Source organism: Schistocerca americana, chromosome 8 (assembly GCF_021461395.2).
Source record: "Schistocerca americana isolate TAMUIC-IGC-003095 chromosome 8, iqSchAmer2.1, whole genome shotgun sequence".
NCBI classification, from domain to species: Eukaryota; Metazoa; Arthropoda; class Insecta; order Orthoptera; family Acrididae; genus Schistocerca; species Schistocerca americana.
The window spans coordinates 487,917,625-487,934,102 of record NC_060126.1 but is presented as its reverse complement, the minus strand read 5'-3'; the positions used below and the strand labels follow the sequence as shown (position 1 = coordinate 487,934,102).

General features: G+C 45.8%; 1 protein-coding gene across 1 annotated transcript in view; it reads left to right on the top strand.

Annotated features, from left to right (window-relative positions):
• Positions 1–16,478, top strand: part of LOC124545217 (skin secretory protein xP2-like) — an 88,563-nt gene that overhangs the window by 24,169 nt on the left and 47,916 nt on the right. Inside the window, exon 2 of the mRNA XM_047124085.1 lies at positions 3,594–3,760. Coding sequence (XP_046980041.1) covers positions 3,594–3,760 — 167 coding nt within the window. The remainder of the gene's footprint in view (positions 1–3,593; positions 3,761–16,478) is intronic.

The window sequence follows — 16,478 nt, the reverse complement described above, 5'->3', positions numbered from 1 at the left end:
ACTTGTGTAGTTGATTCTGAGCGACGCTTAAGGTGGTGTAAAGACGGGCGCCACTGCACTGTGGAGTTATTTGGAGTGACGACTCACACTGTAGCCTCTGCCAATCCGACAGAAAGTTTTAGGTCTGATGAATGGCGGCAGAGCGCCACCAGGCGTCAGATGTGAAGCGAACAGTGAAGCGTATAGTAGGTGGTGCAACGATATGGGAATGTGGTCGCTGACTGCACTTAAAGAAGAAGCTAAATTCAGAATGATATGAACACGTTTTACTACTCTGTGAAGTGCGTGCATTGGAGGAACGGTTAGGAGACTATTATTGTCTCAGCATGGAAAAATGGCTCTGAGCACTATGGGACTTAAGATCTGATGTCATCAGTCCCCTAGAACTTAGAACTACTTAAACCTAACTAACCTAAGGACATCACAAACATCCATGTCCAAGGCAGGATTCGAACCTGCGACCGTAGCGGTCACGCGGTTCCAGACTGAAGCGCCTAGAACCACACGACCACACCGGCCGGCTCTCAGCATGGAAATGCACCCTCTCATAGAGCAGCGTCTTTGAGCCGATGGTTTGTTGACAATGACTTTCCCGAAACGGACTGGCCTGCTCAGAGACCCGACCTCAACGCAGTGGATCACCTAGCTCCAGACCCCAACGTCACTACCTCCTCTAGTTTCGGCCCTTAAGAAGAATGGGCTGCCATGCCTCCCGAGACATTTAAACACTTAATTGAAAGTTTTTTTTCCCTCAAATTTCAAGCAGCGATAAAGGTGAAGTGTGGACACACAGATATTAAAATCCACTAACAGGTTTCCGGATCAGATAGTACAGATACGAGTGTTCGTATCGATATCTTCTGCCAGGGAAGGTACAGTCAGATGACAAAACTCATGTGATAGACATGTGCACATATACAGATGGAGGTCATATCGATATCTTCTGCCAGGAATACTACTCTGATGTGACAAAAGGCATGGGATAGGAAAATGCAGATATACAGATGATTTATCTGAAAAGATTTCCGACTTGATTATGGCCCCACGACGTGGCTTAACAGAATGTGAACGCGGAATGGTAGTTGGAGCTAGACGCACAAACATTCCATTTTGGCATTTTGGAAATCGCTAGGGAATTCAGTATTCCGACATCCACAGTGCCAAGAGTGTTTCGAGAATACCTGACATCAGGCATTACCTCTCAGCACGGACGACGCAGTGGCCGCTGTCCTTCACTTAATGATAGCAGTGGCGTTTGCACAGAGATGTCAGTGCTATTTCCTTTGCTAACAGCACCTGTACTCGAGACGATATCGGTTGGACCCTTGACGAGTGGAAAAACGTGACCTGTTCAGATGAGTTCCGATTGCAGCCGGTAAGAGCTCATGGTAGAGTTCGAGGATGCCGCGTAGAGATGTCAGTGCTAACTGACGTGAGTGAAATAACCGCCGAAATGAATGTGGGACGTACTACGAACACATCTGTTAGGACACTGAGGCCAAATTTGGTGTTAATGGGCTATGGGAACGGCCTATCGACGCTATTACCTTTGCTAACAGCGCCAGTAACGCCTCTCCTGTGCCCTAGACCATATCCGTTGGGCCCTTGACGAGTGGAAAACTATCACTTGTGCAGCTGAATCCCGCTTTCAATTGGTAAGGGCTCACGGTAGAGTTCGAGGATGGCGCAGATCCTACGAATCCATGGACACAGGATCTCAACAAGGCAATGTGCAAGCTGGCGGTGGCTCCATATGGTGTGGGCTGCGTTTACATGGAATGGACTGGATCCTCTGGTCCAACTGAACCGATCACTGAGTGGAAATAGTTATGTTCAGCTACTTGGAGACCATGCGGAGCCAACAACGATAGAATTGTTATGGATGACATTGTGCCGTGTCACCGGTCCACAGTTGTTCGCGATTGGTCTGAAGAACATTCTGGACATTTCGAGTGAATGATTTGGACGCCCGGATCGCCCGACATCGAAAGTTTGTGGGACATAATTCAGAGGTCTGTTCGTGCACAAGCTCCTGCACCGGCAACATTTTCGTCGTACAGGGAGGTAGGCTCAATATTTCTGCAGCGGACATCTAACGAGTTGTTGAGTCCACGCCATGTCGACTCGCTGCACTACGCTGGGCGAAAGGGGATCCGACGTGATATGAAGAGCTTCTTGATGCTTGCCGATGGTTGCCGATGATACACCCGACAGACAAGAATCAACTGGTGAAATTGTAAACGATGTTTTTCAGAAAATCATTAAGTGGTTCTCTGCAAATGGCCTCTCATTAAACTTTGACAAAACACAGTATATACAGTTCCACACAGTAAATGGAATGACCGCTTTAATAAATATAGACTTCGATCAGAAATCGGTAGCTAAAGTAGAATATTCAAAATTTCTAGGTGTATGCATTGATGAGCGGTTGAACTGGAAAAAACACACTGAGGATCTGCTGAAACGTTTGAGTTCAGCTACTTATGCTATTAGGGTGATTGCAAATGTTGGCGATATAAATCTCACTAAATTAGCTTACCACGCCTATTTTCATTCTCTGCTTTCGTATGGCATCATATTCTGGGGTAGCTCATCATTGAGTAAAACAGTGTTCATTGCACAAAAGCGTGTAATCAGAATAATTGCTGGAGCTCATCCAAGATCATCCTGCAGACACTTATTTAAAGAGCTAGAAATCTTCACTGTAGCCTCACAATATATATATTCACTTATGAAATTTGTTATTAACAATCCGAATGAATTCAAAAGTAATAGCAGTGTACATGGCTACAACACTAGGAGAAAGGACGATCTTCACAACTCAAGGTTAAATCTAACTTTGGCTCAGATGGGGGTAAATTATGTTGCCATAAAAGTCTTTGGACACTTACCTAATAGCATCAAAAGTCTGACAGATAGCCATATAGGATTTAGAAGGAAATTAAAAGAATTTCTTAATGGCAACTCCTTTTACTCATTAGATGAATTTTTGGATATAGTAAGTGGGTAACTCCCCCAACCGCTACAATAAAAAAAAATTAAAAATATTGAGTGTCATGTAATATTTTGTCTAATGTAATATCTCGTATAGACACCTTTTATTAATCTGACATTACGAAGTGTCGTATTCATGATCTATGGAACAAGTTATAATCTAATCTAATCTAATAATTTACCAACTACCGTATGTATTATAGAAATTTATTTTATTTTATGAACTTCTATGTGCTACCAATTTCGGCATTATATTAATGACATCTTCAGGCCCCACTCGTCATAGTCGTAAAATCACTATACACGGAAGGAGCCATTTAACTGGATCCGTGAATCAATCCGTCCTACAACAGCTCTTCGTGGCCAGGCGACACAGACTGAGGTATGACTTTCGTCACCTCAGGAACAGCTGTTAGTTACCCCCGGCTGCCTGCCGCCAGCTGGCAGTGACAGCAGCAGGTGTCCGAGGCGACGGGGGCGGCCGCGTGGGCGCGCTCTGCGCCCGCCCCAGCGCCAGCGCCAGCTATTCGCGTCACGCCGCCCGCCGCCCGCCGCCCGCCGGCCGTTGTGTCATTGTCCGCCGTCCCTCCGTGTTGCAGCGGCTGACCTTGGCGGCGACCTGCGCGTGGCTGTGCCTGCTGGCGGCCGTCCAGCGCGCGGGCGCGGGCGTCGCCTACTACGGGACCGCGGCGCAGGCGCAGCAGCTGCTGCCCGGCTCCGCCAGCGTCGTGCTCGTCCCGCAGGGCAGCACCGCCAACCTCGCCAGGTAACGCCGCGGTGGCTGCTCTGCCCGCTGCTCTGCCACTGACTAGTCGTTGCTTCCCATCACACCTGTACCTCTCACACTCCACCTCCTCTCGACCTAGTGTTTCTACACTGCTACCCGACACCATCATCAGCAACCGGTTTTAGTCCCCCTCTTCGTTAGTATTGCTAACTATCAGCAATACCATCATCATGCTCGGTGTTAGGGGTTGTTGTCGTTGTGCTCTTCAGTCCTGAGACTAGTTTGATGCAGCTCTCCATGCTACTCTATCCTGTGCAAGCTTCTTCATTTCCCAGTACCTACTGCAGCCTAGATCCTTCTGAATCTGTTTAGTGTAATCATCTCTTGGTGTCCCTCTACGATTTTCACCCTCCACGCTGCCCTCCAATACTAAATTGGTAATCCCTCGATGTCTCAGAACATGTCCTACCAACCGATCCATTCTTCTAGTCAAGTTGTGCCACAAGATCCTCTTCTCCCCAATTCTGTTCAATACCCCCTCATTAGTTATGTGACCTACCCATCTAATCTACAATATTCTTCTGTAGCACCACATTTCGAAAGCTTCTATTCTCTTCTTGTCGAAACTATTTATCGTCCACGTTTCAATTCCATACATGGCTACGCTCCATACAAATACCTTCAGAAACGACTTCCTGACATTTAAATCTATACTCGATGTTAAAAATTTTTTCTTCTTCAGAAACGCTTTCCTTGCCATTGCCAGTCTACATTTTATATCCTCTCTGCTTCGACCATCATTAGTTATTTTGCTACCCAAATAGCAAAACTCATTTACTACTTTAAGTGTCTCATTTCCGAATCTAATTCCCTCATCATCACCCGACTTAATTCGACTACATTCCATTATCCTCGTATTGCTTTTGTTGATATTCATCTTATACCCTCATTTCAAGACACTGTCCATTCCGTTCAACTGCTCTTCCAAGTCCTTTGCTGTCTCTGACAGAATTACAATGTCATCGGCGAACCTCAAACTAATTTTTTTCTTTCTCCATGGATTTTAATACCTACTCCGAACTTTACTGCTTGCTCAATATACTGTGCTCGTTGGTACATTTATGTCTAACTACTTCAGGGTGTTAGCTGTTTTATTTTTTTGCAATCACATACACTACTGGCCATTGAAATTGCTACACCACGAAGATGACGTGCTACAGACACGAAATTTAACACACAGGAAGAAGATGCTGAGATATGCAAATCATTAGCTTTTCAGAGCATTCACACAAGGTTGGCGCCGGTGACGACACCTACAACGTGCCGACATGAGGAAAGTTTCCAACCGATTTCTCATACACAAACAGCAATTGCCCGGCGTTGCCTGGTGAAACGTTGTTGTGATGCCTCGTGTAAGGAGGAGAAATGCGTACGATCTCGTTTCCGACTTTCATAAAGGTCGGATTGAAGCCTATCGCGATTGCGGTTTATCGTACCGCGACATTGCTGCTAGCGTTGGTCGAGATCCAATGATTGTTAGCAGAATATGGAATCGGTGGGTTCAGGAGGGTAATACGGAACGCCGTGCTGGATCCCAACGCTCTCGTATCACTAGCAGTCGAGATGACAGGCATCTTATCCGCATGGCTGTAATGGCTCGTACAGACACGTCTCGATCCCTGAGTCAACAGATAGGGACGTTTGCAAGACAACAACCATATGCACGTTTAGAGCACTATGGACTATCAGCTCGGAGACCACGGCTGCCGTTTTTACGGCCAGAGGTGGTTGTTCTGGGTACTGATTTCTCAGGATCTATGCACCCAAATTGCGTGAAAATGTAATCACATGTCAGTTCTAGTATAATATATCTGTCCAATGAATACCCGTTTATCACCTGCATATGTTCTTGGTGTAGCAATTTTTACGGCCAGTAGTGTAATTTACTGCCTGTTGTTCTTTCCACAGTCGTAAGTGCACCGTGAATTGGACTATGCCTGTCAATATAGCCCACATGTCCATAATTCAATACCTGACCTGCTGGCCCAGAGGAAAATAAACATTAATGGCTTGTTTGTACCATGCATGCTTGGAGATATTAGTCAAGATAAAGACATACCATTCGTAATAGCTATAATTATTAGTCTGCAAATGAAGTAAATACTGATTTACTATGGTCCATACACTGTCCTCAGTCATCAATAGAAATATCTCCACTCATATTACTAACACCCTGTATAGTTAAAAAAAAAAAAAAAAAAAAAAAAAAAAACCTCGATGACTTATTCAAGAAATACAGCTCCTCACTCCTCATATTGCCCAATTCAATAATGCATAGATTCATTTCTAGCCAATATTTGTCTTGACACATATTGTCAGACTCGTCGGATGTCCTCTTGAAGGGTATCGTGCAAAATTCTGTCCAGTTTCCACGTTATGTCCCCAACATACCGAAATGGTTAGAGGGCCTTGCCCATAACCCTGTAGTTGGGGAGAGACCGGGCGAACGTTCTGGTCAAGAGCCGTGGAAGGGTTTGTCAAGCACGAATACAATCAGTAGAAAGCCACACCGTGTGCAGGAGGTCACTACCTTGCCGAAATGTAAACCCATGTAGGGTTTCCATGAAGGGCAACAAAGCGGGCGAAGAGCATCGTTGATTTACCTCTGTGCTGTAAGAGTGCCACGGATGATAACCAAAGCGGTCCTTCTGTGAAATGAAATAACTCAGGCCATCACACCTAGTTCTCCAGCCATGTGGCGGGCAACATTCAGATTGGTATCCCACTGCTGTCTGGGTCGTCTCCACACACGTCTTTGTCCTGGAATCCCATTGACTGGAGTAGAATTGTGTTCGCTGATGACTCCCGCTTCGAAATGAGCCCTGATGACCAGCAAAGAGGTGTCTGCAGAGGCCTCAGAGAGCGGTGGCATACCGACCTGACTGCCGCCTGCCGTATAGCCTGACAACAGAAGTGATGGTCTGAGGTGCCTTTTCCTTTCATAGCACTTGATTGTCATCCGCGATGCCCTTACAGCACAGCGATACGTCGATGACATTCTACGCCCCGTTGTGTTGTCCTTCAAGGCAAGCCATCCTGGGGTTACATTTCAGCAAGGTAATGTCCGCCCACAAATGGTTAAAATGGCTATAAGCACTATGGGACTTAACTTCTGAGGTCATCAGTCCCGTAGAACTACTTAAACCTAACTAACCTAAGGACATCACACACATCCATGCCCGAGGCAGGATTCGAACCTGCGACCGTAGCAGCAGCTCGGGTTCCGGACTGAAGTGCCTAGAACCGCTCGGCCACCCCGGCCGGCTGTCCGCCCACACAGAGCGAGAGGTTCTACAGGTTTTCTACGCGCTTGCCAAACCCTACCTTGGCCAGTGAGGTCGCTAATTCAGAACGTTTGTAGTGTCACGGACAGAGTCGTAAAGCCAACTCGGGATTTTGACGACCTGTCGAGTCAAATGGAAAGAATTTGGCACAATATCCCTCAGGAGGACATTCAACAATTCTGCCACTGAATGCCAAGCCGAATAACTGCTTGCATGTGGGCCAGAGGTCGCTCAACGCCTTACTTGTAAAGCTCCTTCTCTTGAATAAATCATCCAGTATTTCTGAATTTGTTTGTCTCTGTATGTACATCACACTGCGGATTTCTGTCCTATTCGGACAGTTCCAACGTGTTGTCTCGTTTTTTTCCACTCAGAACGTATTTATAGCGAGAGTTTTCAGGAAAATTTTCTGAATATTTTATTATGAGGGACTTGTGGTCTCCAGTGGCTGGTTACTGATTGACTGTATTTCGTTTGACTTCTTACTGTTACTTTTCCTTCTGTTTCTACCACACTGAAGATATGAGTACAACAGCGCAAATGTCGATGGGTTGCATTGCATTTCTTGTTTCGAAACAAACTTGTTCCATCCGTTGACAGTACTTGCCTTTGATAGTAATAATGCTCAACAATTTCAGTATTACTTTGTAACGAGCCACTGCACACCACTGGTCCCTTATACAAAAACACTTACAAAACATCTCTAACTATTTCTGAAATTCTGTTAGTGGAGGATGGGATATTCTACACGCAGTAAATGGAGAAAATAATATGAACACATGTGAAAAGAAACTAAATCTTTGTTAGTAGGTTGTCTACCTTCCTTTTTTTTTATTTACTGTTTCCATTCCATCTCGAACAGACAGAAACAGATGTCGTGACAACAGAAGGTTTACATACTCACCCTTCCACCAAAAAACCAGAAAATTCTCATTGTGTCCTTGAACCACTCCACAAAGGTCCAGTCATATAGAGATCAGGGAACTGAAGACAGTACACTAAGTTCGTCATCGAATCCATTAAACTAGTCTCGGATAGTTCCAGAAGTGATCATGGGAGCATTTCGTCTTAGTGCCTAGGTTGTCGTTAACCGGGAAGCTCAGCTTGCTTCATAGTTCCTTCTTTCCGGCAAATCCATCGATTCAGCAAAAGTGGGCAATCCCATCACTAAAACATAACCATGCTTCAGACTAGTGTGGAGACAGTAGCACGACATGCCACTGTCTTTCGTTTTCTGGACATACCCATTTCACAGATCTTCTGTCAGTTTCAAGGAGCTTGGATTACGATTTTTTTCCCCTGTTTAGTGTTAACTGCCGCTACAGTCGACTTCTCCCAACAATCATAATAGTGGCCGCTTTCATGACGGGAGCTAAGACAAGCCCTAGCAATCATACAAGTTTTAAAAACTCAGTGATCATAAATAATTAAATTTTAACATTGGAACTAACCGAAATCACTGCTAATAATAGGCCGTGCGGAAACTAGAGGGAGAAGGGACACTACATGTTTTTCTTTGAGTAGTGCTTGTACACACATGTCCAAATTATTTTGTCCACTTGCCGTATCGCCTCTTATGCAAGGGTTTCGAAATTGTTACCCAGTACCTTCAGCAAGAAGTTATCTGCCTTTCTAGTGGTAGGCTTTCACTACTACTGACATAATCGTCAACAACAAATTGTCTTTTTCCTGTTGTAGCAGTGCTTCGTCTTCCCACACATAAACCATCATGAGCGATGCAAGCTATGTGTCCGCACTTTCGAAAGCTTTTCCTGTTTCTGACCGTCGCTCTCACAAAGATCGCTGATAACTCCAGCCACCGATACCTCACCCTAAATAGCATTATCCTAAACAACTAAGCACTGATTTCTGCAGTAGACTCTCATTTGGAAGAACCCCGATTACGGTCCTATCTTGGTAGCCAAATTGTTTTTGGAAAACTTAAGTTGCCTCATGTGGATTGCGGCATTAGTTGGTTAAATAATTATAGGCCTACTTGTATTTCCTTCCTTGTCATTATCTGTCATTAACTTGTGCTGCGTCTCTAATGACAGAACCGTCGACAGAGTGCTAGGTCACAAAAGGAGGAATGTAAGATCGATGACGCGTACGATAAAAGAGAAATCTCTCTCCAGCTTTTAAGTGAGATGGGAGTGAGTGAACGAGTCTCATTTTATAGGTTTCCTCCTCACTGTCTCACAACAATTTTAGTCACATACACACACATACCCACACACACTTATACACACACACAAAGTAGCAGCAGCAACAACAACAATATTGAAGCTCCTAATAAATCCTTGTAAAAGACGAAGTCAAGGAATTTTATTGTCTAGGAAGGAAAATAAGGTACGATAAGACGAAGCAAGAAGGATATAGACAGGAGATTAGCATATTTACAATAAGCATTATTCCCTAAAACAAATCCAGTAGTATCAAACATAGGCTTAATTAGAGGAAAAAAATTCTGAGAGTGTACGTCTGGAGCATTGTATGGCGCACAAGCGTGGCTGTGAGAAAACCAGAAGGGAAGAGAATCGAAGTGTTTGAGACGTGGTGCCACAGAAGTATGCGGTCAATTAAGAGGACTAAAAACGAAAATATTAATAGATCAAAATGCGCTTCAGTTGCAATTAATTTCGTATTTATTACACGCCAGCTTTCGAAGTCTAAAGTATCATCTACAGGTGCAACCAAATAATTTGGAAACACAAACGGCCAGTTAGTCCTGCGGAGTCACACCCACGCTAAACAATAGCATGGGAGCGTAGGACCAGCAAAAATGGTTCAAATGGCTCTGAGCACTATGGGACTTAACATCTACGGTCATCATTCCCCTAGAACTTAGAACTACTTAAACCTAACTAACCTAAGGACAGTACACAACACCCAGTCATCACGAGGCAGAGAAGAAAATCCCTGACCCCGCCGGGAATCGAATCCGGGAACCCAGGCGTGGGAAGCGAGAACGCTACCGCACAACCACGAGCTGCGGACGTAGGACCAGTAACCTGGGTGTCCTCCTCGACAGCCGATATGACATCTGAGGGTGAAGCTTTAGGCTTCGAAACTGGTCGAATCATAAATAACAAATTACTAGAGACTGAAGCGAATTATTACTCTTCTAATATTTTCCTTAGTTTCAGATGTTCGTCTGATCAAATATTTTGTAAAAATCTAAATGTCACATGCCATTGTTGCCTAGGGCATCCCGTGCTGTAGTTTCGTCTACCTATCGGAAAGGGTGTTCTTCCTCTGCACGCGGTTGGCCGTTTTACGTAACTGAGAGGTGTGTTGTATGTGTATTTTTAGAGTGCAAGTGAGTGTAATGTAGTGTTGTGTTTTATGATTAGGAGGAGAGAAGGCGGAGGTGTGAAATCCGGTGCCCGTACATAGCCTGCTGCTCTTGAAGAGCAACAAAGCGAGAGCCGAGCTTAAGCTCCCCATCCGATAAACAAATAACCAACAGTGTCACACGCACTAACTTCATGAGACACTGCAGAGAGTTTGGAATCTGACCCCCGACATAGGCGCAAATGTTCTTGGTCAGTAGCTTTACACCACGTCCTCTGGTCCCCTTTCTGGGCAAATACAGGCAGTGCAAAATTCCTTAATCACCAGGATTTGCACCTGCTTGCAACTGAGGAGAGAGCCATAGCACAGTCGTGAGCTAGCCACCTCGCTTACAGAGGCAGGCACTAAGTGAACTGATAAGATAATAAATGAAGAGGCGAGGAATAAATATAAGAAAAAACCGAGTGGAAGAAGGGATACGTTTTTGATGGAATACATGTAACTTCCAGGGTAACAGGACGAAAATTATAGTGGAGAGCAAAGCTAAAAGAAAAACATCTCTGACGCTCATCTGGACAGCTGGCTTAAAAGTGTTACTCAAACATTGTTACTGAAAAACCATAGTGGTTGAATCACCGTTGAGAACCACTGAAGTTATGTCCAAGTGCATCGGAGAAGGGCAGAGTCTGCCTGATCTACGTGGCATGCGATGTCATTCTGTCCACCCATGAAAATACTGACTCTGCTTGCTGGCTGGTATAACGAGCAACCACAATGAGTTCGGTACAATTGGCGCTTGGATGAAATCTTCCGATTAAATATGGCACGAACGTAAACGTTAGCCTACGCTGCAGGTCCATCTGTTACCTCAACCTTTATTTATCATTCACATTCGCTCGTTACGCCAACTCCCATCGAGTCTGTCACCTTTCAACCTAACCTAGACCTGAGGCTACGCCACAGATCAGCCTGTCACCTCAAGCAAATGCATGGATTTCAGCCGAACAGCAGGTGTAGTGCTCTCATTTTAGTGACACATGGTGTATGCAATATATGTAGCTGTACTGCATGGGTCGATCATCTCACTTCATGGTTGGAAATAATATCACCGTACATATTATTTGCCACTGTTCCAGATTGTCTCTAGCATTACACTGTGGGTTACTGCTGCATGATAACGATAAAGGGTACAACAGATGGAAGTCATTCTGTTACAGACCCCTATTCGCGCAAGAACTAGCGTTATGAGTACGTTGTTCTTACACGCTCGGCGACTAATGGGCCGCCGTGTTATCACTGGGTCACCAGATCTGTTGTCGGAATAGATACAAAATCCCTGCACGTCTGATAGCAATACTATTCGAGAGCAACCGCATAAAGCATAAAGGCTTACGATGAACTCTTGAAATGAAATCGTCGAGGTCAATTTCAGCTGCCCTGGTCAACAGTGTGTGTATGACATGGGTCGTCATCGGGTAGTCTTACATCAGTGAATAGTCGGGCTTCATTACTGCAGATCTATCAACGATTCAGCGCTGGACCCAGCTGCGCGCTATCTAATACTTACAACGATTTGTTCATCACAAATTGCAGAATCTGTTGGTATATCCAAAAACCTCTCTTTCCAACAGAGGCTGGCCAAAACGCTGAACGTTCCTTGACACTTCAAGTTGGATGACTGCACCACTGCGAAAAAAAAAATGCAGGTCTACATGTCTCTCTCTCCTCATTAAGCAGGTAATCGTATCACATGGGGCCTTTACGGTCGATGCGATTTCTCTGGTGACTCTGTTATTGTCGCAGTCAAATGATGAAATGTCGTATAGGCAGATATTTTGGTTCCAATTAGTCGCTTATAGCTCGCCACTGGAGAAGTGTGTCTGATCACATTTGACGTGTGTCCGACCACAATGAGCACAGTTTTGGGTTATTTACTAAGGGGGACCGAGCGGGGTGGCACAACGGTATGACAATGAACTCGCGCCAAGGAGGTCGGTGGTTTGTATCCACCACGAAAAATCATTGTTTTTTATTGTACCCTTTGAAAGGGTCATAGCCAGTTTCCTTCTCCCAGTCCAAACTGTGATCCACGTATTAAGACCTCGTCGTCGACGAAACTTTAAACCATAACATTACGGCCCGGTTTGGAGTAGCATGTACGAGTATGCCCCAAATTTTCAGGTGTCATGTTGTAGTGCGTGCCTAGACGTAGATATCGTGGCAAAAGGGTATTACTGATTTTATTTTCCCTTCGATATGAGTCTCCAGTAAAGAACTTCTCATTTTTCTACCAGCGGATCCTCTTTTTTGCAGTCGGCTAGTGTTGAGCGTCCACTGGTTCTTAAAGAAATGGTCACAATGTTCGACCTCGAATTATGGAAACCACGGAAAGCCAGATAATGAGTCGCTAGCTGGGGATTTTCTCTTGCAGGCGCTGTCAGCCACCATCTAGACTCAATTCGCACTTCGAGACACCATTGCGAGATCGGTGTGGATCATACCATACAAAAAAAGTCTCGTATCACACGGTATTGAGACTTTGAGATATTCATTCTTAACTCTATGAATCTTCTTAGCTTCTCAGTTTCTTTCCTGAGTTGTTAAGGACCTGAAAGGGCGGGGAGTGAGTTGCAGTCTTTGAAAGGATTACTGTTAGATAAGGTGTAATTAATTTCTGTAATTTAGGGTGCAAGGAAAATGATGGAAATGTTTGTGTACCAACATAAATGGGAATAAAAAAATAACGTAAAGACAAGAAAATGTTTAAAACATATCAATAAAAATCGTGAACGAAATGTGAGAAACATTACGTATGCTGTCGACGCGACGTGATTTCTAAGTTCAGAAGCGCGTGGGGAAAGAAAAATGCGAAGTTAGCTAAGCTACAAACGATGGTCTGATGACGAAACACTGTAACACAAAGTTATTCGCATCAACAGACGCTGACAAGTGGCAAGATAATTATGTGGTGAAGCGTTTGCTTTACAACTATGGACTACAGAAGGGATCACTTTTTCGCGGATTTATCGCAGCCGTCATTTTATATCATTCAGAAAAAGTGGTGGAGCTCTCGCATTAATTCAGAATTCCAGAATGTCTTTGTTCTGTGTCGTTCGATCTTGGAATGACTGTGAGCTGTTACGTGTAGTCGACTTACAGATGCGGCCTGCGTCGGCCGCCATAGCGGGAACGTCCGGTGGGACTGCTCCCGCGTGCGTGACCTGACTTGACTGAAAGCGTTCGTACGTCGCCCCTAATATATTCACTATTCTATTAATATCGTCACGTCCAAATTCGATGCAATACTATGTAAACGACACCATGTTCAAATCTAAAAAAATTCCTTTGAGATAAAAAATGTAATATTTATAGAAAGTATAGTTCAAATGGCTCTGAGAACTATGGGACTTAACATCTGAGGTCATCAGTCCCCTAGAACTTAGAACTACTTAAACCTAACTAAACTAAGGACATCACACACATCCACGACCGAGGCAGGATTCGAACCTGCGACCGTAGCAGCAGCGCGCTTTCTGACTGAAGCGCCTAGAACCGCTCGGCCACCGCGACCGGCTATAGAAAGTATGATTTATAAGCAGTTTCAGAGAAAGGTCGTTGTAGAACTGCCAGAGAAACGAGTTCTTTTATACCGTCACATTGCAGTATTACAAGTCTCAATCTCTTTTTCTCTTTCCTCAACACCCCTCCTCCCCCACTTCCTCTCTCTCATTCCATTTTCCCAAAGTATGTTTTCATTAAATTATCGCTGCTTCAATGATGAAAATACAAATTCCTTAGCAGCTGTAGGTTACTGCCTCGCAAATCCTGAGAAAGGTACGCCTTTTTTCCGGACGTTCCCAAACATTACTTAACTCAGAATCATACTCTGAGATGACAAAAGTCATGGGATGCTCCTAATGTCACGTCGAACCTACATTTTCTCGAAATGGTGCAGAAACTCTACGTGTCATGAACTCAAGTCGTTTGAAGGCCCGTGCAGATCGGTTCAATTGGACCAGAGGACGCAGTCTAGTCCATACAGGCACAGCCCACACCATTATGGAGCCACGACCAGCTTGCACATTGTCTTGTTGATAACTTGCGTCCACGGCTTCACACTCGAACCTTACAACCAGTTCTTACCAGCTGAAATCGAGACTCATCAGAACACGGTTTTCCAGATGGCTGGGGTCCAATCGATATGGTAATGAGTCCAGTAGAGGCGCTGCTGGCGATCTCGTGCTCTTAGCAAAGGCACTCGCGCCGGTCGTCTGCTGCCACAGGCCATTTACGCCACGTTTCGGTGCACGGTCGTCACGGACACGTTCACCATCCGTCTCACATTGATTTCTGCGGCTATTGCACGCAGTATTGCTTGTCTGTTAGCACTGAAAACCTACGCAAACGCCGCTGCTCTCGGTCGATATTTGTGTCAGTTTCGAGTGGTACTGCGAAATTTTTTTCCCAGCAAGGTAACATCAGTTGTATGGTTTCGTCAGTTTTTGAGGCTATGTTGCGCTTTTATGCCATCCTTGTGCAGTGCTACGCATATACACTCCTGGAAATTGAAATAAGAACACCGTGAATTCATTGTCCCAGGAAGGGGAAACTTTATTGACACATTCCTGGGGTCAGATACATCAATGATCACACTGACAGAACCACAGGCACATAGACACAGGCAACAGAGCATGCACAATGTCGGCACTAGTACAGTGTATATCCACCTTTCGCAGCAATGCAGGCTGCTATTCTCCCATGGAGACGATCGTAGAGATGCTGGATGTAGTCCTGTGGAACGGCTTGCCATGCCATTTCCACCTGGCGCCTCAGTTGGACCAGCGTTCGTGCTGGACGTGCAGACCGCGTGAGACGACGCTTCATCCAGTCCCAAACATGCTCAATGGGGGACAGATCCGGAGATCTTGCTGGCCAGGGTAGTTGACTTACACCTTCTAGAGCACGTTGGGTGGCACGGGATACATACGGACGTGCATTGTCCTGTTGGAACAGCAAGTTCCCTTGCCGGTCTAGGAATGGTAGAACGATGGGTTCGATGACGGTTTGGATGTACCGTGCACTATTCAGTGTCCCCTCGACGATCACCAGTGGTGTACGGCCAGTGTAGGAGATCGCTCCCCACACCATGATGCCGGGTGTTGGCCCTGTGTGCCTCGGTCGTATGCAGTCCTGATTGTGGCGCTCACCTGCACGGCGCCAAACACGCATACGACCATCATTGGCACCAAGGCAGAAGCGACTCTCATCGCTGAAGACGACACGTCTCCATTCGTCCCTCCATTCACGCCTGTCGCGACACCACTGGAGGCGGGCTGCACGATGTTGGGGCGTGAGCGGAAGACGGCCTAACGGTGTGCGGGACCGTAGCCCAGCTTCATGGAGACGGTTGCGAATGGTCCTCCCCGATACCCCAGGAGCAACAGTGTCCCTAATTTGCTGGGAAGTGGCGGTGCGGTCCTCTACGGCACTGCGTAGGATCCTACGGTCTTGGCGTGCATCCGTGCGTCGCTGCGGTCCGGTCCCAGGTCGACGGGCACGTGCACCTTCCGCCGACCACTGGCGACAACATCGATGTACTGTGGAGACCTCACGCCCCACGTGTTGAGCAATTCGGCGGTACGTCCACCCGGCCTCCCGTATGCCCACTATACGCCCTCGCTCAAAGTTCGTCAACTGCACATACGGTTCACGTCCACGCTGTCGCGGCATGCTACCAGTGTTAAAGACTGCGATGGAGCTCCGTATGCCACGGCAAACTGGCTGACACTTACGGCGGCGGTGCACAAATGCTGCGCAGCTAGCGCCATTCGACGGCCAACACCGCGGTTCCTGGTGTGTCCGCTGTGCCGTGCGTGTGATCATTGCTTGTACAGCCCTCTCGCAGTGTCCGGAGCAAGTATGGTGGGTCTGACACACCGGTGTCAATGTGTTCTTTTTTCCATTTCCAGGAGTGTAGTTGTGTAATTAGGCCCAATCTTTGTGGTTAATTACGTAATTAGCTTCGAACTTTGTGTCAGTTTTCTGACCAAAATAAATAAAGTACGCTAAACCAGCGCTCCTCTCCCGCATCTGGACAGTTTCCATGTGTTAGGGCTTGC